Here is a 23,737-nt window from a genome sequence, read left to right as displayed (position 1 = left end):
TAAGGAATGACCCAGGTCTGTGTCTTCCTTTAATCCCCCAGGCCTATGCCTGAGCTCTGTACTGTAACAGCACTGGCACTGTCAGGGAGGGAGAGAAAGGAAAGGAAGGGGAGGGGAGAGGATGGAAGAAGAGAGAAGGGAAGGGGAAGGAGGGGGAGGAAGGGGAGGGGAAGGAAGGAGAGGGAAGAGGAGGGGAGGGAAAGAGAGGGAAGAGGAGGGGAGGGAAGGAGAGGGAAGAGAAGGGGAGGGAAGGAGAGGGAAGAGGAGGGGAGGGAAGGAGAGGGAAAAGGAAACAGAATAGGAAGTGAAAGGCAAAGGGAAGAGAAAGACAAAGAGGAGGGAAAGAAAACCAGGAAGTTATGGGCATAGGGAAGTTTTAGAATCTAAACAAGCTATCCATCCACAGCTGTTCTTTCAGTATGCACATCATGTCTAAACTAAAAGTCTTTTTAAGTTTTATCAAGGAGATGTTTAGAGTGACTCTGAATTCTCCAGCTACTTATAATTTCTATGATGTAGTACCCTAAAAGCCAACATGTATCTTACACAAAATATACTCTATCAGAACTCGCTTCTCAGAATATTTCAGAACTCCTGACACAACTTCAGAAATCCATCCTATGCCTCAAAATCTTCACAGCCCAGGGAAAGGAGAGTCTAGTGAAATGGATCCTTCTACAGTGGCCTCACTGTGCACCTGTGATTCAGAACATTGGCAAGATTTCCAGCCACACCAGGGATGTTAGGGGAACCTAAAGGCTGGATGAGATTATAAGTGGATAAGAGTAAAAGACGGCGACCAGGTCAGAGCAGCCATGTTTCTCCGGAAGTGGCTACATGACAGATACCCAGCCAGCAGGGCCAGGTATCCTGTAGAACAATGTGGCAGAGGCAGCTGCTATTTTAGCTGTGGGCTAGACTGTGACAGGCAGTGACTGTGTCCTGCGTGTAGTGGCAGAGCAAACTTCAGAGGATTTGAAAGCCCTCCATCTACTTGGCAGACTGATTTGAGCATGTTGTTCGTGGTCTGCTGCCATTGGACCCCAGCACATGTCACAGGAGTTGACATGGCCCCTGAGAGGACATGCTGCCTCACTGAGATAGTATACAGATGAGCAGAGGACTGCAGTCACATTTTTTGGGGGGTGACATTGTGACTCTGCTGGTGTGTTGAATCAGGAGTCGGTGGAGAGTTCCCCGATTGATGGACAGCAATAGAACGCCCGAAGAGAAGCTGCTCCTTGGCCGTCTTCGGCTGCCTGGCATCATGGTGCCAAGGAACTTGCAGGTGAGACGCTCTCTCACACATCAGGAACTGGAGGCATGCCGTGTGGCACTCACTGCTTCCATCCAGGATGTCTTCCTTTCTTCCTCATCAGAGCCTGTCCATCTTCCCAAGAGGCTGGCCCAACTCAGGAATAATTTTGGCAGGTTTAGCCTGGTGGGAGCCTCCATAACAGACATACAAAAGCGCATGCGGAAGGCAATAAGGGCAGTGAGCAGAACAAAGTCCTCCAGGCCCACTGTGGAGCCATTCACGAACAGCACTGAAGTTCGTCACCACATCCGGCCACCGGCCACACTCAGTCCTCCCTGGGAAATGCCCGTCATAGCTCATTTAAGTGCCGGATCCCATCATTTAAGTGCCGAATTTCATCTTCTTGCCAGTTTTCAGGTTTAAGCACAGGCCTGCCTGCTAAGAGCCAGCTCCTGGACTCCTTCGGACTAATTGTCAAAGACCAGTCTTGATTAGCAGTTCGTTCCGGAAGTGGTGTATAAGATGGATAGGGACCAGTGCTGGTGCTGTGGCCACATTCCATCAGAGTCTGATGACATAAACAAGGACATCTCAGTCCAGAGACCATTCTCGGAGTTTGGTGGAAGCTTCTCTCCCTCACGTCTATATTCAGTCCCACCATTCCCAGAATAGAACTGCTTCTAAAGGCTAGCTCTTTCCCACAATGCATGACCATGCCTGTGCTGGGTAGCCTTATCTCCTGGATAGCTCCAGACCAGGTTGCAGCACATTGCTTGGCTGCAGACTATACTATGCCTTTCATTAATCGTTGTAGCCACACAACATCTTATAATGTGTACAATACTTGTGGAAAGATTTTTTTAAAACTAAATAGTATTTATGAAGTCTTTCTTCCATGCATTTGTGGGCCTCCTCCAATTTCCCTGTTTGTTTGTTTTTTTAACCAGAAAATAAAATAAAATACCAATGAATCCACCAACACTTCTCTTTCAAAATCTTAAAACATTGTTTTATGACATGGTCTTTCAATTGATTTATGTGGTTCAATACTGTGCTGGCTAGTTTTGTGTCAACTTGACACAAGCAAGAGTCATCAGAGAGGAAGAAGCCTCAATTCAGAAACTGCCTCTATAAAATCAGGCTACAGGCAAGCATGTAGAACATTTTCTTAACTAGAGATTTTTGAGGGAGGGCCCAGGTACCATCTTTCGCCTGGTGGTGCTATAAGAAAGCAGGCTGAACAAGCCACTAGGAGCAAGCCAGTAAGCAGTACCCCTCCATGGTCTCTGCATCAGCTCTTGCCTCCAGGTTCCTGACCTGTGTGATTTCTTGTCTGGACTTCCTTTGGTAATTAACTGTGATGTGGCAGCTTACACCAAATAAACCTTTTCCCCAATAAGTTGATTTGCTTATGATGCACCATCACAGGAATAAAACCGTGGCTGAGAAAATTGTCATCGACACTTATTGACTTGCATGCGTTGAACTATACCCCTGCATGTCAAGGATAAAGCCAACTCAGCCATGGTGAGTGATCTTTTTGATGTATGTCTACACTTGGTTTGCAAGTATTTTACTGAGTAATTTTGAACCTATGTTCGCCAGGGCTATTGGCCTCTTTCTCTTGCTTGATCACGTGCTTGTTCTCCTGCTTTACAACGCCGTCCCTTTTACTGCTGTATCTTTCCCTGGTCTGGTATTAGCACGAGACTGGCTGTATAGAATGACTTGAAGAGTGCTCCTCCTGTTTGTGTATTTTTTTTGTTTCTTTCTTGATTTCCTTTGACCCATTCATCATACAGTAATGAATGAGTTGTCTAATCTCCAGTCCCAGGTGCCTGCTTCTATCCTCTGAGGGCACTGGGCACACATGTGATCCCCAAATGTATGGTGAGGCAAAACACCAATCCATATAAAAGTGAAAAAATAAAAATAAAGGGGGAAACCACTATACCTCAACAACAACAGCAGTAAAGAAATCTCAAAGATCTTTGCTCAACCCAGAGAATAAATACACCGAGGCCGAAGACAGCTGAGCTTAGAGTCCTTTGGCTGCTGTGCATCTTCAGACCCTTAAGGGAGAAGTTTTACAGGATGAAGAAAGAAAAGTGAAGGAAGACAATGAGATTAAGAGGAGAAAATGAAAGAAATTAAGGATGTTGTTCTTAAGCTAACAACACATCACAAGACACATACAGTCTATCAACTGTGTTAAATACAACCGCTAATTCTATAGAAATGTTGTGTTTGTTATGATCTTTTCACTATTTCTAGACACAAGATTCATTAGAATCTCACATTCACGCACCAGGCTGTGGCAGCAAACGCCCACAGCAAACCTTCAAAAGCACTTTGAACATCCGGGGCCATCAGCCTTGGCTGGTTATGCTAATGTTCTTCCACTGTTTAAAATACTCTCTCTCCTTCAATGCAGAGTTTACCTATCATGAATATTTTCTTGTCAATTTATTTTAGGAACCAGATTTCCCTAAAATTAGGACAAGCTTCTTAAATACCACTGGAAAAATTATTTATACAGACGTCATCCGTGTAATAAAAATCGGAATCATTTGTTGTTTTAGTTGAGTTGTTTCTCAACTAAAAAATGTAAATACATCAAAAAATACCCCATTTGTGATTCTCACAGACCCCATGGAGGTCTGTCCAGAAGCCACCCAACAGAGGACGTTGCAGCTTAGCGCCCACGTTTCTTTGTTCATGTTCATCTCTCCTGCAAAACCTCAGCCATAATACTCTGCTCTACAGCTGTCGCTTTTAAGATTCATCTGAGACTCTACACTTGACCTGGAGCATAGCAGCAGCTTTTCCCCATCATCTTTGTGCCTCCGTGTCCAGAGCTCCCCTATACTCTGTGACCTGGGTGACAGGGTCTCAAATTGGATATATGTCTCTTTTGACAAATCATCTTCCCAGAAAGGGTCTGATGAACATTGCAGTCTGCAGACTTTGTATAATAAGAAACAAATTAGGGGTACGACAATCACACAGGCAGTACTGGTCACCACGATGAGTAATGACCACTGTGAGTCAAGCCCCTCTACCCTGTTGGTAGAAAAGGTGATACACTGATCCTCCCGGGGGCCCATTCCTTTTGGACAGACACATGCCACGTACTGACTGCCCGGCTCCAGGCCATTTATGGTTGCTTGGTTCTTGCCATAGTCTGCATTCACTAGCAGCAGGTCCTTCTCACCGTACTTAGAATACAGCACAGTCACAGCGGACTCCTGTGTGTTGCTGCTGCTGCTGTTCCACGTCAGGGTCACACTCACGCCCGTTTCGCGGGCCACCCTGAGGTCTTTGATAGTAACATTTGTTTCCGTTGGCACGGCCTGGTCCAACAATGCCAACTCTTCTTTCTTACTTGCGCTGAGTGGAGGAAACTTCCTTCCGTTCTTCTCTATCTTCGTATTGCTTTTCCTACTGGATTGGAACTGGGGTGGCTGGTGACTAGTGCTGCTGGTGCTTCCTGAGATGCTGGATTTTACACTGGTGGTTGCAGAAGCAGCTGAGAAGATGGGAGGCAAAGAGGAGGGAGGAGGAGGCAATGTAGACGTAGAGAGAGCAGTTGAGGGGGTGGGGTGGGAAGAAGCGGAAGAGAGTCTCGGCGATAACCAGGACTTAGATGGAGGTGTTGATCTTCCTAATCCCGGCTGGGAATATTGCTGTTCAGAGTGCTCTCCCGGGCTTCTTTCTGAAGTATCTAGTGATAGGGTGGTTGTAACACCACCAACAACTGTCACAGTCACCACAGCTTCCGACATCCCTGCCAGATTTTTGGCTTTACATCTGTAATCCCCAGCATCCTTGTCGGAGATGCCTGTCAGGCTTATGATGGACCATCTGACTCCTTCTCCTGGAGACTCCTGAATGACTAGAAGAAAACAAATATGTACACATGAAGCCTAGGACCTGCCAGCCAAGTACTCCGGTGTCTGCCTGTTAGGAAAATAATTTTTTAAAAGAGTATGTGGGATGGAAACCTGGAGATCCGGGTCATAGTAAACTTTTGTCTCTTAAGCAGCATCCAGTTGTGTACAAGGTGACTGGTATGTACATGTCTCTGTTTGTCAAACAAGAGGATGAGGAAAACTAATCTTAAAAACCTCCCACTCAGTTTTGATTGTAAATCTATAAAACATTTATTGTAAGACTTTACTTAACTCTTTGTCAAAAAAAATTTTTCGCTGTAATTTAATGTATCTTTGCCCATACCAGGAAGGAACAAAATGTCATTTTCTGGCATAGAGGAGTTATGATTTTTATCCTAAGATTCATCTCATATTAAACTCAGATAAATGAGAAAATTATAAGCTCCCTTGTTTACAGAGTAATATATAAAAATATGTAGAAAATTGCAGTATTTCTTTGCTAAACGTTAAATTTTTTTTATCTGAAATCAAGACAGAAGGTTCCTAAAGAACAGTATTACAGAAAGCAGGGTGCCAACAGCCCAGATGTGAACGTAAACTTCGAGAATTCAAACTTTGGGTTGTCTACCAGCAATCTATAGGGATAGTAGACCTTAGCTTCTTTATTCCATCAAGTTTAATTTTTAATATTTTTTTTGTTTTTCGAGATAGGGTTTCTCTGTGTAGCCCTGGCTGTCCTGGAACTCACTCTGTAGACCAGGCTGGCCTTGAACTCAGAAATTTGCCTGCCTCTGCCTCCCAAGTGCTGGAATTAAAGGCGTGCACCACCACTGCCCTGCAAGAGTCTTTTGTTTTATGTATGTGAGGACACTGTCACTGTCTTCATTCAGACACACCAGAAGAGGGCATCAGATCCCATTACAGATGGTTGTGAGCCACCATGTAGTTGCTGGGAATTGAACTCAGGACCTCTGGAACAACAGTCAGTGCTCTTAACCTCTGAGCCATCTCTCCAGCCCCAAGTTAAATTTTTAAACCTCAATTTTAATTTTATTTTAAAGAGTCCCAAAACTACATCCTTCTAATTATCAGAATATCTTTGCTTAGGTGAGCCAAAGCCTGGCCTTGTCTTCACGGGCTTTAAAAAAATCTAAATAATATTTCTAAAAGTATTTAAATAGTTGTTTAAAAATTATATGAAAGACTTGGAACATGTTTCTTAGATTTACAGTTTAAAACGAGTGTATCCAAGAAAACTGAAGAAGAAGACAAAAGTCTCGGTGGCAATCATGTGTTTACTTCACATGAAATTTTTACCTAAGGAAAGAAAATGACTTGATCATCTAATTATTTTCTAGATATTTATATAGAGTGAGAAGATTTTAATCAGTAAGATGCACTGTTGAAATCCCTTGTGTTCATAGAACTAGAAATATAGTACAGAAAATCCTGGGTTTTATTCCAAGTGTTGAAACAAAAGTTTATTTGACTTTGTAGCTGAAAGTGTCCACTTGGTGGTAGAGCAAACACTTGCCTAGCATAAGGCCCTGGGCTCCATTATCACCACTAAAGACAAAGACATAGCTCTACAACCTATGCCACTGCATCCAATGACCTTAGTCTCATACGAATTCACTAGCCATTTAAATTTGCATGAAAACATGAGATGCAGTCCAGATTTTTGTAAACTTGTTTCATGTCCGAATACTAACTATACCTGTATGGTTAACTGGAGAGCTGTCGGATCTGGTCCACAACAGCTGAGGGGTGGGGTAGCCCTTGGCATCACACCTCAGCAGAACATTACTGCCCAGAGCAGACGTAATTTTGGTAGCCGACATCATCACAGATGGCTTCAGACACTTTTCCAACTCCACCCTCTGAAACAAGATTCCTTGGAGGTGCTCGGGTTCGCTGCAGACCATCAGAGGATCAAGAAGTACAACAGTGTGGTCCAAGACTTTGGACAGCTCGATCACTTTGGAAATGTGACAGTCACAGAACCAAGGGTTGTCCTGTAAACCTAAAGGACAGAAAGAAAAGGGACAGTAAAGGTCATCCTGAGAAGTAATGTTGCAGCACAGCTTGTCTTATGACAGGAGATTGTCACATTATCTCTCTTATAAATGAAGTTCTGGGAGGGACAATTACAGTCACTGGCATGTCGACTTTGCTCTAAAAGCCCAGCGATCTCAATACGCATATCCCCTTCAAGTTGTCAATACTCAAATCTAGCATTTCCTCCGCTCTATATACTTGTTGTGAGTTTGGTTTATTGCTTATGTCAATTGGGTTCCCAAATTACACAGGAATTCACAGGTCTGTATATGAGACACTGAGGGTCCCTGCTCCCAGCTGGTTCTAACTGGTAAATAAAGTCACCGGTGGCCAGTGGCTGGGGAGAGAGACAGAGGTGGGACTTTAGATTTCCTGGACAAGGGAACCATGGGAAGAGGCTTTAGAATCTCATGTTAGGAAAGGATAGAATGGAGGCTTGAGAGCTGTAGAAGACAGAGAATCAACCATGTAAGAGCCGGGGAAGAGCAGCCCCAGGGGCCTCTCTGTGGCTTGGGTCTGAGTAGCAAAGATGGAATACAGATTTTAGTAAGTAATGATTCAGGAGTATCGGAGGGGAGGCGTAAGCTACGAGGAAGTTTGAGAGAGGGCCCAGCTATTCCGCTGTTTAAGGCATATTAAAATGAAGGCCGTGTGTGTGTGTGTGTGTGTGTGTGTGTGTTTCATTCGAGAATCCAGAGCATTTTAGTGGGTATCGAGGAATACACATTGCTGCCAGCGGGGCAATTTGAATAGAGCTAATTAATTAATGTTTCATATATTAATCTTTATTCTCATTTAATCCCAACAATTCTGTGAGGAAGGCAGTATGTTATTGTTATTTCCATTTTAGAGGTGAAGAAGTTGAAGCACAGAGGTGCTAAAACCTTGACCAACGTCACATAGCTAGTCAGTATTGGAATATATACATACACATACACATACATACACATACATACACATACATACACACACACACACACACACACACTCCCTTATATCCCACTCACCCCCCTCCTAGTCATTGAACCCAGGTACCACAGACTGCCGTAAGTATGAGATAGAGTCACAAAGTCCTAGAATACTCAGAGAGTGCCTCCCAGCCCATCACAGGGTGCTACGAGCTGCCTAGCACAGCCTGGAATGTGTCATGGGTTTGTGTCACTGGAAGACAAATTGAGATAAAAATGAGGCTTTTGAAAGCAGAACCAGCAAAAGAAGGTGATAGACCAGAAAGGGACTTTGCATGGATGCCATGTGTGGTGGCCACCAAGGTGATGTGCTGAATCTCAGGACAAAAGAGACAGACAGGCTGAAGGTTTCCGACTGTGAGTATCTTTGGTATCTACCCCAGCTTTGGGGACTGTGAGCTGACGTCATTTGACCCTCAAGGAGCTTGTCATTGAGAGCTTAAAGGAAAGTGATTTACAGTTTCTAGAAAGGAAAAGAAAGATCCTTGTTGTGGAATGTCAGAAAGGTTAGTGGTGTTGTCGTCTGGGGTAAGTGTGAAGAGTAGAACGAATGCTTATGTAGCAGAATGTTCTCTACCTAAGGGAACACTCATGTAGAACACCAAGGCTGTTGCTGGGGACAGAGCTTCTTGCAACTGATGGAGGCTGCAGCTCAGGAACCATTCAATGTAAAATAATCAAAGATGTTGGGTTCATTCCCAGCCTCTCCAAAATTACCAGAAAGGCATTTAGAGCAAAACAACCCACGGTAAGACTTTGAAAGTCTTGGAGGGACCCAAGGTAGTTCTTTAAAACATGGACTAGGGCAAATGTCTCTCTAGAGATGCTGTCCTCTAATCAACAGCTTCCCCATAAGCTTGGGACAAGGGCTGGCCTTGGAGACTTGTAGTTGTAGCTTTTGCTGATGGCCTGGGATCTGAGCTGAGAAGAAAATGGAGAACTGTGATTTAAGGAATTCTAACAATGCTGGACACAGAACTGCCCGTTTGTAGGGCATGTATTTTCTCTTCTGCCTACTGCTACTGTAACAGCGGGTCACAGGGGGGTCATTCTCCTGCCGGGACTGGTTACTTTTTAATCTCCTATTTGAGAAGTTTGTTTTTCTCCTATGGGTGAATAACCTTGAATCCTTTCCTCTTACATTAAATACTGTGAATCTATGCTAGTTCTCTAATTAATGCTAATTTGTATTCTTTTGAATATTGGTTCCTTCCCCTGGTTGCATGCCATAAGCAGGCTTCTTGGTTTATTGTTTTTGTTTTTCTTTCTTTCTCATATTGAATAACTAAGTTTGGGTATGAAACCTAATATCTAGGCTGAAATTCCAGTTCTAGAAATCTCCAGAACATTAGATAGATGCAGCAACCTCTCCCAGAATGTATATAATGGCAGCTACTCTGCCACAGATTTACATGAATGTTAATTTACTAATTCATGTAAACTACCTGACGAAGGATGATCTGTGATAAAACTATCTGTAATCTTTAACCATCCTTCCTAAACATACATTAAACCCATTGTTGGTATAATCAATGCTTCAAATTATGAATAAGCAATAAATAACACAGAAATGTTGTTGGTATATACAGATTCTCTCTTCTCTAATCCACACTTTCTTGCTGTTGACAGAGATTAACTTGTAAGATCAGCACGTCTCTAACAGCAAATAACTACAATCGACTTTCAACCTCACTTCCTTCCTAGACTGCTAGATATTCATTCACTGTTGTAAATGCCAGCTGATTTGACATACTAAGGGTGGGTTTAAATATGGTGTGGAAGAGGAATGGAGGTGGCGAGGAAATGGCAGGAGGAAATGTCCTCTTCACTACCCCTACCATGCATGGATTCTAAACAGGGCTGGGAAGCCTCATGGAGCAGCCTTCTGAGCCCTCACTTCTTCATCTGTAAGAGAAGAAACCTGAGAAATCTCCAGAGCACCCTCTCTTCAGAAACAATGTTTCATCAATCTACAAAATAAAAATAATAATCATGGATTGGAAGAAATTTAAGGATGACCAGCAAACTAACACCACAAGATTACCACCAGTCCGAAGCAGAACAGTATGGTACATTCCCTGATCTGTAACATTTTTAATCTCTCAGTTGAGGTATAAAAGGTGCCTCTTCATAAAAACACCTTAGGCCAGGTATGGTGGTATGCACTTTTAACCCCAGTATTCAGTGGGTAAAGGAAAACAGATCTCACTGTGATTTCAGTACTAGCCTGGTCTATATAGCAAGTTCTAGGCCAGCCAGGGCAAAATAGTGATACCCTATCTCTAATTAATACTTAGTTTTAATAAATGTTGGTTAAGGATTTCACTAGATTAGCCGGGCGGTGGTGGCACACACCTTTAATCCCAGCACTTGGAAGGCAGAGGCAGGCGGATTTCTGAGTTAGAGAGTTCGAGGCTAGCCTGGTCTACAGAGTGAGTTCCAGGACAGCCAGGGCTACACAGAGAAACCCTGTCTCGAAAAAAAAAAAAAAAGGATTTCACTAGATTTAAGGTAAAAACAAGTTGTCCTGGTTTCATTCCTGTTGAAGTAATAAAACATCCTGACCAAAAGCAACTGAAGAGAAGGAGATATTTGGGTTATGAGTCCACTATAGTCCACTATCACAGAGAAATCAAGCGGGATTCTTAAAACATCACATCCACAGTCATAAGCAGAGAGAAGACATGCATGGACCATTGCTTGCTTGCTCTCTTAGTGCTCAACTGGCTTCCTCCACGCAGTGTACTAAGAAACACAACAATCTCGGAAGGGTCTCCCTTGGTGGGGTCTTCAGCAAATGGGGTCTTCAGCAAATGAGAGAAGGGGAAAAGCCTCAAAGCTTTCTGAAAGGGCCGCGCTGGCTCCAGGACTATCTAACCAGGTGTAGACAAAATCACACAAGCTGTTCTAATAGAGATACTGCTCCCATTTTTTTGTTTGTTTGTTTGTTTTTTGTTTTCCTGCTGAACTTAAAAGCATCGTTCGTTTTTGTGTTGTTGCTGTTGTTACTGTAGTCTGATGGGATTTGAATGAGAACGACCACTGTAGGCTCACATATTTGAGTGTTTGGTCCCTTGCTGGTGGAACTGCCTGGGAAGGATTAGGAGGTGTGGTCTTGTTGGACCAGGTGTGTCACTGGGAGTGAGCATTGAGCCAGATCCAGTCTCTTGTTCTCTGCGACAGGCCTATGGATCAGACGTAAGCACTCAGCTTCTGCTCCAGTGCCCTGCATGTCTGCCTGCCGTCATGCTTCCCATCATGATAATCATGGACGATCTGAACCTGTAATGGAGCTCCCTGAATTAAAGGGTTTATTTGTAAGTTTTATACATTTTCTTTATAAGTTTCCTTGCATAGTGTCTCAGCAATAGAAAAGTAACCAAGACATCTGCTTTCTCCCCTGAGCGCAAATGGGGATCGAAACCTCAAGAGAAGGTTGTCCCCTAAAAGACCCTGTATGAGCCCTTATGCCTTGCTAGCAAATATAAACTGGGACAGCCACTATGGAAATTACCGTGGAGGCTCCTGAAAACAAACAAACACACAAAAAATTAGACTATCAAATCACTCAGGCATACCACTATAGGGGACACACCCAAAGGACTCTAAACACACACATATAATCATGTCTGCTGTCATTCTATCACAATAGCCAAGACATGGAGCCAGCATGGATGTCCACCAGCAGACAAGAGGATAAACAAAATGTGTGCATACATACACCGGATCCTTTTCCAGCTGTAAAGAAAAAAACAAAATCATGGCATTTTTTTCCAGGTAATCGAATGAAGCTGAAAATCATCATATTAATGAAATAAGCCAGGCTCAGAAAGACAAGCACTATGTTTTCATTCAGAATCTAGGCTTAAATTATATCCCTGCGTAGATACATATGTTGTATGTATAGGTCACGAAAATAAAAAAGGGATCATGAGAGGAGAGGGAGATATTGTGAGTAGTGGGGAGGAAAGACAAGGTAATGAAACACAGCATGGAGGCAGCGGGAGGACCATTTGGGAGGCAGCAGGAGGACCATTTGGGAAGGATGGGACAAGCAAGAGAGGAGTAAGAGGTATGGGAGTGAGGTCAGTGTGTGTGTGTGTGTGTAGGGTGAATATGAGCAAAGCATACATGTAAAAACCCTACATGATAACTTTAAAACACTAGTTAAAAAGTACAAAAAAAAAAAGGAAAGACTCTTCATTTACAGCTAGACGGTACAGCCGACGCAGTAGGACACACATCATTGCGTCCAGGAAACACAAGACATGTGCAAAAAGCCAAGCAATATGACCCCAAAGAACAACAATATAACAATGATGGAACTGCCAAGCAAACTACTCAAAAGTCCAATTTTGAAAATAATAACCTCCTTGAGAATACAAATAAACAGATGAATGAAAAAGTCAATTCAAGGCTTCCATGAGAAATGTACCCAGGAGGTAAAGATTCTGAAAAGAGACCAAACAGAAATCTTGACAGTTCAAATACAAGACAAAATTAAAAGTCAGCAGAAAGTGTCACCAAAAGAATAAATCAGGCAAAAGAAAGAATATCAGGCATTGAAGGCAAGATTGATGAAATAGTACATTTGGATAGCAACACACAAAGCTTTGATACAGAGAGAGCTAAGATACAGCTTAAGAGTAATGTAATTCAGCCGAAAATTTCCCAAATATGGGGAGAAATCCGTTCATCCAAGTACAAGAGGCATTTAGAACCTCAACTAAATGTGACCAGAAAAGAATCTCTCTGTGTTATATGGTAGTTAAAATTTCAAGAATACAGAACAAGAAAAGATGATTGAAAGCCACAAAACAGAAGCACCAACTGTCTATCAAGTAAAAAATTACTCATAAGGTCACCTATCAGAATAATAGCAGGCCTCTCAGGACAGAGCTTGGCAGTCATGGAGAAATATATTGCAAATTCTAAGAGACATCTGCCAACCTAGTCATGATACCCGGCAAAGCTGTCTCTTAAAACTGTTGGATGAATAGACCTTCCAAGTTGAGCACAAACACAATTTACAACCACTGAGCAATACTACAGAAGATATCTGAAGGAATCCTACCCATATAAGAGAAAAGAAATCCATACACACATGAGAGATAGGGAAGAAAACACTTAACTAGAAGAAAGGAGATTTAGAATAAATTAAATAACATGATTTGGTAAACCAGAAAAAACCCTAAAACAGTGGTTCTCGACACGTGGACCATGACCCCTTTGACAAACTCTGTCTCCAACACTTTTACAGTTATGAAGTAGAACCAAAAATAAATTTATTTTTGGGGATCACCACAACATAAAGAACTGCTTTAAAGGGTCATAGCGTTAGGAAGGTTGAGAACCACAGTTCTAAAGTGATCCTTCTGCATCTGTCTGTACAAATAACATTCCAAAACAGATCCAACACCTTTAATAGAAGACCTGAAACTATGAAGTTACCAGAGGAAACATGGCAAGATACAGGCATACACAATGCATTTCTGAATAAAATTCCAACACCTCAAAATGCAATAGCAGGAACTGGCAAACCAAATGCATCAAACTAAAAGACTCTGCACAGCACAGGAAGCAATTAGCAACAAAAAGAGAACCAGTCGATGGAAAGAGAGAAAATCCTATCCAGCCACTTTTCCAACATGGGATTAAAAACCAGGATTCATGAAGAACTCAAAGAATTAAACAGCACAAGCACAGATAATCTGATAAATGAACCGGCAAACAATGTGAACAGACACTTTTCAAAGAAGTATAAATGGTCAATAAACATACAAAAACTATGTAATAGCCTCAGTCATCACAGAAACTCAGATTGAAAGCGATATTACATCTCACTGCGGTCAGAATGACTAACATTAAGAAACCAAAGAACTCAAAATGTAGCCCTGGCTATGGAATCCTTGCTTGCCAACCATGCTTGCCACCCCTAAGTTCAATTCCCAGGATGAGGAATGGTGGAAGGGAAGATGTGAGGGAGAGAGAAAGGGAGGGGAGGTGTGGTGGTTCCAATAGGAACAGCCCCCACAGACTCATGTGTTTGAATGCCTGACCTATAGGAAGTGGCACAATTAGGAGGTGTGGCCTTATTGGAGTGGGTATGGCCATGTTGGAGGAACTGTGTCACTGTGAAGGTGGGCTTTGAAGTGTCCTATGTTCAAGCCATGCCCAACAGATCAGAGTCACCATTTTCTGTAGCAGTTAATGTGTGCAGAATACTTTCCTTTGAAGATTCCTTGATTTATCAATGCTGGAGGTTTTCCTTCACTAACACTTTCCCACGTGACAAATACTGCATTTGTCAAGTACTGCAAAAGCACCACTATTTTACCCCAGTTCAAGATGAGTTTGCCCGGGATTTTACTGATTTTTCACACTGAGAACCAAGCTTTGAGAAACCTCTCAGTCCTGGACAAGCCAGCCTGTCACACACGGTTGTATGGGTTTTTGATGAGAGCAGGACTGAAAATCACAGCTGTGGAGGAAATAATTTTCTTAGTTATACCGACAGTGAACGCTCCTGACTTTTGCTCCGGGAGGAGTCTTATCTCTAACACCCAAAGATTTTTCTTTACCAAAAATATTCACCGACATAGTGCAGAATAACCGGGGGCATCTTTCCTCACCTGTGCTCACAGACATTCGGAAAGTGGAGCCCAGGAAACTGATGGATAAGAATAGCAAACAGCCTCAGGTTCTCACAACAGTGTGAGGTGAGTAACAGCAGAGTGATCCTTCTTCTAATGAGAGGAAATGAGCCAGGGCTCAAGAAGGAGGGAAACGTGTCTAAGTTACACAACTGGGTAGGCAGGATTTGAACTCAAGTGTTTAGATCTTGGAGCATTCAGCAGGCTACCCTATGGCTCACACCACACTCAGCTCTTTGCCATCTTGAGAAGATGATTTTTTTTTTCTGATTCCACACCGGAGGAGGCTAAAGCACAAAGAGAGAGATTACCTCTTTGATTTCTTAAGTCTCTTAGAGTCCTGACTAACCCCACATTTCTTTAGCCTCCTAATCTAGAAAGCCTTCTAGCACAGAGTTCATCTCTGTCACCAAAAAGCATGCACACCATTGGACGGTGGCTGGAAGGTGATTATCTGCAAGTCAAACTGCGAAAGCAGCAACAGCTGTCTGGAGTCCAAACGTCTACACAGGAAATATTCAAGAATTGGAACATTAACAGTTCCACTCATACTTTAAAACAATTATTAAAATGTGTCAACTTTAAAAAAATTAAAAATCTCCGGGCGGTGGTGGCACACGCCTTTAATCCCAGCACTTGGGAGGCAGAGGCAGGCAGATTTCTTGAGTTTGAGGCCAGCCTGGTCTACAGAGTGAGTTCCAGGACAGCCAGGGCAACACAGAGAAACCCTGTCTTGATAAAACAAAAAAACCAAAACAAAACAAAAAATTAAAAATCAATCCTACCAGTTACATATAAAAGTTATATAAACCAAGAGGAAAGTTTTTTTAATTCCTCAAAAACACAAAGCCTATTTGTTCCAATCTTGAAATGTCTAAGGTCAAAGGTGCAGATTTTAAGATGTAAATTAAAGACAGTTATACAAGAACTGACTGAGTCCATTCGTCCACCTGGTGCTTTCCCTCGTGGGGACAAAGGTACAGAAAGTTGCCAAGGTTAAACTATTACTCGAATTCTTTGAAGGAACCACACAAGTCACAGTCAGAGTGATCTGCATTAATTTCTTCATGACTGATCTTGGATGGGGCCAGTGGGTGCTGCTTCATCCCTTCTCAGAGAAAAATTCAGTATTGTTTGCATATCAGAATAGTTGCATTAAATTGGTTATTTCTCTGTGTGTTTGGGAAGTTAGAAACAGATCCTTGTACAAAGCTTATCATGTGAACTGTAGCGCTCAAAGCAAGGCGAGACCCCACTTAGTTTTGTAGGGGCTGCGGTGTGCAGCCATGCGATGGGAAAGGAAAGCCTCTCTGACAAATGATGTCCTGCTTTACACTCATGCAGAGACTCTTTTGGGTGAGTCATAGTCGTGAAGCCTGGAAGATGAGGACATAAGGCTACAAATTGAGTTTAAAGACTCGGTCTACAAAGAAAGCAGGGTCTCTCTGTAATCTTGTGCTGTGGAGATATTTCTTAAATGGTTCTCAGGCAGTTCTAAGAGTAAAATAATAATAAGTCACATGCCATCAAATTTTAAATATTTCTTATCAGATACATTGCTTAGAAATGAATGGGTCAGCCAGAATTAAAGTATTTATAATTCACATAATTGAGATATATCCAGTAGTAAAGATAAATGGAAAATGACTCTGAAAAACAGGCAAAAGACCTGGGCAGATAGTTCTTGGAGGATTATGTACAAATGACTGGGGAGAAAAATGGCAACTGGCTGGCATCACTAGTCACTAAGGCAAAGCAAAAATGACTCAGCTGCTTGATTGGTCTGCTGACTCCTCAGAAGAGCTGAAACAAACACTCAACATCATGAAGTATTCAGGAGGACACAGAACAACCAGGCTGTCACACAGGGCCAGGGCAAGGCATGGTGCTATATACCCGCTTTGGAAAATGAACAGTTTCTTTAAAACTTACATACTCAGACATTCTTTAACACAGCCATGTTGACCTTAGGAATTTATGCAAGAGAAATAAAAATATACGCCACACAAAACCGTTTTCTGAGAGTATTTAAATTTGTATGAGAGTATTTCACTTCATTAAAGCCCCAACCTGGAAAGAATGAAGGTACCCAATCAGAGAAAGGCTGAACAACTGAACATCTGGTTCATACAGTGAAGTTCTACAGTAAGGCACTGCGGAAAGGTGACATGAATGTCAGCCTGGGAATGGGTAGCCTCAGAAACATGCTGCTGAGTGACAGAAGTTGGGCACCAGCCTGTGTGTCACAGGACACACCATTCCTGAAGCATGCTAGAGCAGATGATGCAAACCAACCTAACGGCTCCACAATATGAGACACAGTCTTGTGTCACTGGCACAGGAGATCAAAAGCATGGCCATTTTAAGTGATGGAATATTCTCCATCTTGATGAAGGTATCATTTTCAAGGGCAAGCTTTTGTAAGAATTCACTGAACTGTTCACTTCCGATCTTGCATTTCACAATGGACAAAGTATGTGTCAGTTACTCAAAAAAAAAAAAAACTTGTAAAAGACAAATGATGTCTTTGGAGATGAATGACAAATCTGAGACTTGATTCTGCCTCTTTCCTGGCTATGAAAGAGGGGGTGACAATTATAGACCCACACCCCCAGGCTGTAGTGAGTGACCTGGCAAGAAATCAGGATATATCCATAGATACGAACTCAATTAACACTTTGGGGAATTCTGTGAAAACACTCGGGCTGCTGCTGCCCTCTGGACAAATCCCACTATGTTTACAAGTGAACAAATTTGGGTGTCAATAAAAAAAAAAGCCACTGAATAAACATTTGGTACTCTCTCCAACTATTAGGTTTGCCCTCTAAGGTTAAACAGTAGATGTCCTTACACATGTGCCTGCGTAAAGATCTGGAAATCTGCCAGTATTATAATTTCAAACTGGAATTCCATGACTCTAGTTTGGAGTTCTATCCATACACTGAAATGTTCTAAGTTGCTGTTTGTACTCATCTAGATCAGAGAGAGAAACTCAGAGTGTGCCCCTACTTCTTCTCTTTTAAGACACAATCTGAAAAGGTCGTCCAAGCGAGCAAACCTCCCACAACATGTCACAGAGAAATCGGACCTGGCATGGATCTTAGGCCCACAGGACCTGGACTCCTACCCCAGCTTCCTCACGGTGTGGTGAGCCAATCAGAGCAAGTGGCTTGATTGTGCCTTCTGTCTTTATCTGTAATATATTACAAAATGGTCCTTACCACAACTATCACCCGAGATCGGAAGAATGGGCATATGTAGAATCTCCAACCTTTTTTTTTTTTCCAAGACAGGGTTTTTCTGTGTCGCCCTGGCTGTCCTGGAACTCTCTAAGCAGAGAGATTTAATAAAAGCCGTGGTACTTGAGTAGCAGGTACTACTGAAGGACCGAGTAAGAGGTTGAAAATAGAGCAGCAGAGGGTAGCTGTGCATTCATTGGTGCGATCAGATGAGTGCAGCAGGCTGGTAAACTCTCTCAGATTGAGAGCACCTTTCTCCCTGTGCTTTCTACATGCTCACATGCATGCTCATATGCACATATGTGTTCTCACATGTACATACATGGGCTCACATGCACAGCCATTACATATTACAGGAAACACAGCTAAGCAGGTGTAGATGAATTGAATTCAGGGAGTGGGTGGTATCTCGGTGATATACGCTTATATACTTAGCAAGTGTTAAGACCCCAGGTTAGATCCTTGTAGATCCTTGGTGACACACACACACACTTAAAACTATGCATAACAAGCTTTCAAACTTACCAAGAATAATTCTTCTCGATGGAAGGTCTGGGATTCTAGAAGGTGTCATCGCTAAATGAGACCAGCTGTCCAGGAAATCTGGTGGCAGTGTGGTCAGTCTGTTGCTTGACAAATCCAGGCAGGTAAGGTTCCTCAGATATCTGACTGCCTCGTTTGGCACACTGGTTATTCTGTTATTGTGTAAGTCTAGCGTCCTCAGGTGGGGCATGTCCAACAGAGACACCCAAGGGAAAGCAGTCAGAGAATTCCCACCCAAACGCAACTCATGCAGCTGCTTTAGGTTATAAAAGCTACTGGTTTCTAAGCTGGCCACTGAGTTGTAAGTCAGCCAGAGGTACTGAAGCTCCACCAGGTAGTAGAAGGCCTCAGCAGGGATCCTGCTGACCACGGTTTTCTCTATGCGAAGCTTCGAGGTGTCCACAGGGAAGTTTGTCGGGACTTCATTCATATCCAGGTCGTTACACAACACTGACCTGTCATCACAAAAGCAATGCAAGAAGATCTACTCTCCGTGACTCACTTTAAAATGAAGCCTTATATGAAACATGCATGTCTTTCATACCCTACTGCTTTTTACATATTTGCTTAGTCTGGAAAACCTGCTTATCAATAGACTCACCATCACGTCATTTTCATCACTACCACCACCACCATCATCATCATCTTCATCTTCTTCCTCCCCATGATCACCCAATATGGTGACCATTTGACTGAACTCACAAAATGGCCATTCTCATAGTTAAAATTGATCAAATATGAGCAACGTCGTGGTGTCAATGGATATTTATAGAGATTCTTCATGCTAGGCCTTAGAAACACCGGTCACATCCATTTCTTTATTAGTCATCACAGCTTTCCAAAGAGGCAGATAATGGGTAACAGACTAAAGAAAGCCGAGCTCTTCCGCCTTCTCTGTGGCCAGGGACTGCTGCTTCACCTGACTCACTGTCACGTTGTCACGCTGTCATCTTATGATTGATTGAAATGGAAGTAGAATCCTATGTCTTCCTGGCACGTACGTTCTCAGCCAGCATTTGCTGCTGTTACCAACAATTGACTGTAAACATCTGAAATAATCTGTGCCCACTAATGGTAGATGATGTCTCCCTGGTGACCACCCGTGGGATACTCCAGAACCACCTTTCCAACCCACTTCTCTCCAACACCAAAGTGAATCTCTTTAAAAAATGGCCGATGTCAAAAGAATCTTCTCAAAACCATGAATTGGGGCTTGGAATGTACCTTCGTTATAAAGTGTTTGCCTAGCAGGCTCCAATCCTCAGCACAGTATAAACCAGTATAAACCAGCATAAACTAGGCATGAGACACACCTGTAGTCACGTCAGTCAGGAGACAGAGGCAGGAGGATCAGTCAGTCAAGGTATCCTTGGGTACAGGGAATTCCAAGCTAGTCCAGACTACATGAGAGCCTATCATTAAAATAAAATAAGATAAAATAAACGGATCCTTTTATGAGATAACCACTTCTGGAGGCAGGAGCAGATGTCAATGCATTTCTTTCTGCCTAAGGAATAGATCAGAAACCAAACAGATTCCTTTTGGCAGTCAGTCCTTGAACAAGTCATTCCCTAAACTTGTTTGTTAGCATGAATGAAATAGAGTAGAAAAAGAACCTGTCCGGAGAGTGTGTTTAAATATGATGATTCTCAAATCTTAGATTCGTTCTAGTCTCAAAACTATCTATTTACACGCCACCCCCCCCAACCATCTGAACTGCTCAATGTGAATACGCTGTTTTGAAAAGAAAACAATGTTCAAATTGTGATTCGTAACAATCAAATGACTGTCAGGTAAACACTTCCCAGCAAGCCCATGAGTTTAACACAGCCAGCCCATAATGCCCACAGGGACAAGCAGGGTGGAGCCACTAGGCCCTGTTGGTGGCATATAATAATGTGTTTTTGTTACTTCTGTTACTTTAGAAGACCACGGAGAACCTTGGACTGTCTCTGGGGCACTTCTATCACAAACCTCAGGGTCAGTTCACACCAGAATGATGGCAGTGTCCACTCCTTAGGTAAGCATTTCAATGTGCTATCACAGGAAGAAGCTGGAGCCGCACCTTGGTTGGCCCAGTGATTGCATCAGGGTGCTGAGACCCAGGGTGACTCAGTCACTTGTCCCTGTGCAGTTTTGTTTCTTCACTTACATATGACAGGTATTGAACTAGAGTCCTTTGAGAGGTCTAATCAGACATAATGTTCTGTGGCTTTTGTAGAGCCCACCATAATGGGGCCACCGTGGAGAAGATGACATTCTGGCAATGTCTTTAGAGATTCCTTGGCCTGGTTATCGAGTGCTGTAAATCTTTGGGATAACAGGTGCTAACCTCTGTTGTTTTCATTGCATCTTACTTCTCAGGGAACGTCTCAAAAAGGGTACCAGAGTTGGCTAAATAAAAACATTCACAAATAAACTTTAATTGCAGCATTATCAACATCACCATCACCATCATCACCATGATCATCATCTTCATCATCACTGCTGTGCTGGATATCAGATGTGTGTCCTTAGACCTGCCTGGTGTGTGCTGTACCATTGAGCTACACCACAACCCTAATTATCATTTGATTAAAGTTGTGTTATTCTTATATTAAGCTTTGTTTCAGAGACTCATTGTTTATGTCAACTAGCAAAGTCACAAGGATGCATTTATTATTTTTAGTAAACATTTTCAAAAATACTCTCAAAAAACCCAGAGTCTACCGTATTTGGCTAATAAGAGTTCCATATTGTATTTGCCTACATGGAAAAGGATTCGTGCATATCATAAACAAATTATGTTTACTATGTTAAAGCTACATAGAGACTTAACAACTTCTATGAGGGCCTACAATATCTGCAACAGGTGGTATTTTCCAAACATCTTTACTTTCATAAATTGACCTCGCCAACTTGACTGTTGTCCTCCTCATACCAAGTTGTTACTAATCCTTGGGCACAGTGGGAAACTCTCAGTGGACGATATCAATAAGCCCGCAGCTCCTACCCAGCCTCACTCTCTGCGCTTTCCGTAACAAGCCTGCACTCATGCCCCACGCCCACACGGTATATGGTCTGCTCTCCAGAGAGGGGTATTGTGTGTACATAACTGTAACAAACATCTTTGTAAGACAGAAAGTGCTTTTGGAATTCCAGAAACCCGTGTAAGGCTTCTGAGAGGTAAGCATTGTCCATGATAAAAATAGACAATCAGCTAATAAACACTGAACCAAGTCTCATGAGGTTAAACCGTTTCTCATTTTTAACAAATAATTTGCCGTCATAAAATGAGGCTGATCAGTCTGGTTCCTTTTTCTTACCAAGACAATCAGAATACTTCATAACAAGGAGAGAGGCGTACCTTGATCCTAAGCCGTCATGTCTGCCGTGATGCTCACAGGAGCACTGAGAGGGGCAGGTACAGTGCACTCCTCCCAGGAAGCAAAGCACAAGGCACAGGCAGGCCAAGAGCCACATAGCTCCAAAGTGGCTCTCTGGACAAAAGGGAAGGGCCCAAACAAGAGCATGTGGAAGCTGTCGCACCTGGAATGCCGGCCAGCCGGCATTTAGCATCAGCAGCTTAGCCGGATTAGCCTGAGATCTGAAGTTACTTAACCTTCAAGTGTCTTGCAGGGGATCAATCCACCCAGCCTTTGAATATGGCCTCAGCCGAGTAACACACTTGCTAAGGGAAGTGAAAATCAAGCAATTTCAATAGGCACCCATGTCTAGATTTACAAGGAAACCCATATCAGGTACTTTTCCTATAGATGGACTTAAAAAGTTTCCTATAGCTTAAAACCATAACCGGTTTTACAAAGAGCTCAGTATCTTGGCCTATGCTAAGATTTTCAGTAGTTCATTTATATAGGCATCGTTCCTTTTACTTTTTTGCAACTTCACCAGCAAATGTGACTTTAATTCAGATTTACCTCAAATAGAGTTACCAATGTTGCCCCTGACTGCTCATCTCCCCCAAACCAAGTAAACTAGACCTATGAGGTCACCGTAAGACTCCTCAGCCCACAACTGGTGTGTCAGAGCTTCAGTTCCAGTGAGAACAGGTTCTGAGTCTCTCCCAGATCAACTTGTATGCATAAAATGTACCCAAGAGTGTTCTTTTCTAATGAAGGTAATTGTCTCTGTTCAAAGCTGTATTTAATTCTGAGTTGGGGCACCAAAACCCTATTTGATGATGAAATGAGGGCTGGGGTTGCAGCCCAGTTGGAAGAGTGCTTGCCAGGTATAGACAAAGGCTGGGTCCTATCTGGGTTTCGGGGTCCGTGTCTGTAAGCTCAGCATTTGAGATGTAAAGGCAGGAGGATCAGATGGTCAAAGTCGTCCTCAGTCCACAACAAGTTGGATGCCAGTCTGATACATGGACACCATCTAAGGGGCATCAGAGAAGGCCAATTGCCATGTCTTTTAATAATATTTAGCAAAAATAATTTTTGAGACATTGTCTCACTATGTAGACCAGGCTGGCTTTGAGCTTGTAGAAAACTGTCTATCCTTGCTGGAACTAAAAGCATGCACCACTACACTCAACTGCAGAGAATACAATTTTAATTTAACTTAAGAAACTACCTACACACACACACACACACACACACACACACACACTGAATAATCCGTGAGGATGACAGAAAGGCTTTAATCTTCATAGAATGTGATTCTACCTATCATATTAAACCATGACACCGTGAGAAAGGAGAACCAGTTCTGTAAAAATAAGAGCATTACATGGTAAGTTATCAGACTCTAATAGAATTTCTATCCAAGCAATGGAATCTAAAAACCATTGCTGAATTTAAAAACACCGTATTGCAGCTGTTCAGAGACTACAAAATTCTCTCGCTCACCAAATATTTACTGAGAATTTGCCAACCTCCGAACCAAGGACTGGAGGTACAAAGATAAGCAACACATGGTTGCAGTACATAAAGAACTCAGATGACGGAGAGAGACACAGGCCAGTGAGGAAGCACAAGAGAACACCACGTTCAGTCTGTGTAACCAGGCAAAGCTGTCTTGTTGGGTGGCACCTGAGCTTCCTCCCAAGCAAGCAGAGAGAAACAGGAAAGACTGCACTGTGTGTGTGTGTGTGTGTGTGTGTGTGTGTGTGTGTGTGTGTGTGTGT

At 42.7% G+C, this 23,737-nt stretch overlaps 1 protein-coding gene across 1 annotated transcript; it reads right to left on the bottom strand.

Moving 5' to 3' along the window:
- Window positions 1-3,999: 3,999 nt before the first annotated feature.
- Window positions 4,000-22,074, bottom strand: Lrit3 (leucine rich repeat, Ig-like and transmembrane domains 3). Its single transcript, XM_028760342.1, has 4 exons — window positions 21,959-22,074; window positions 18,595-19,067; window positions 6,869-7,174; window positions 4,000-5,153 (listed from the first exon to the last, which is right to left on the bottom strand). The coding sequence occupies exons 1-4, from the start codon at window positions 22,072-22,074 to the stop codon at window positions 4,000-4,002; spliced, it is 2,049 nt and encodes a 682-aa protein (XP_028616175.1).
- Between the last annotated feature and the right edge of the window lie 1,663 nt (window positions 22,075-23,737).

Source organism: Grammomys surdaster, unplaced genomic scaffold, assembly GCF_004785775.1.
Source record: "Grammomys surdaster isolate TR1022 unplaced genomic scaffold, NIH_TR_1.0 126531, whole genome shotgun sequence".
NCBI classification, from domain to species: domain Eukaryota; kingdom Metazoa; phylum Chordata; class Mammalia; order Rodentia; family Muridae; genus Grammomys; species Grammomys surdaster.
This window is presented reverse-complemented; position numbering and strand designations above follow the sequence as displayed.

What these genes read in the sequence shown, in the direction of transcription:
- Lrit3 (XM_028760342.1), bottom strand. Translation starts at nt 22,074, where the DNA reads ATGTGGCTCTTGGCCTGCCTGTGCCTTGTGCTTTGCTTCCTGGGAGGA. An exon ending in ATCGAGAAGAATTATTCTTG is followed by an intron (nt 7,175 to 18,594) that starts GTAAGTTTGAAA and finishes TCTGTCCTTTAG; the next exon opens with GTTTACAGGACAACCCTTGG. An exon ending in CTCTCCAGTTAACCATACAG is followed by an intron (nt 5,154 to 6,868) that starts GTATAGTTAGTA and finishes GTTTTCTTCTAG; the next exon opens with TCATTCAGGAGTCTCCAGGA.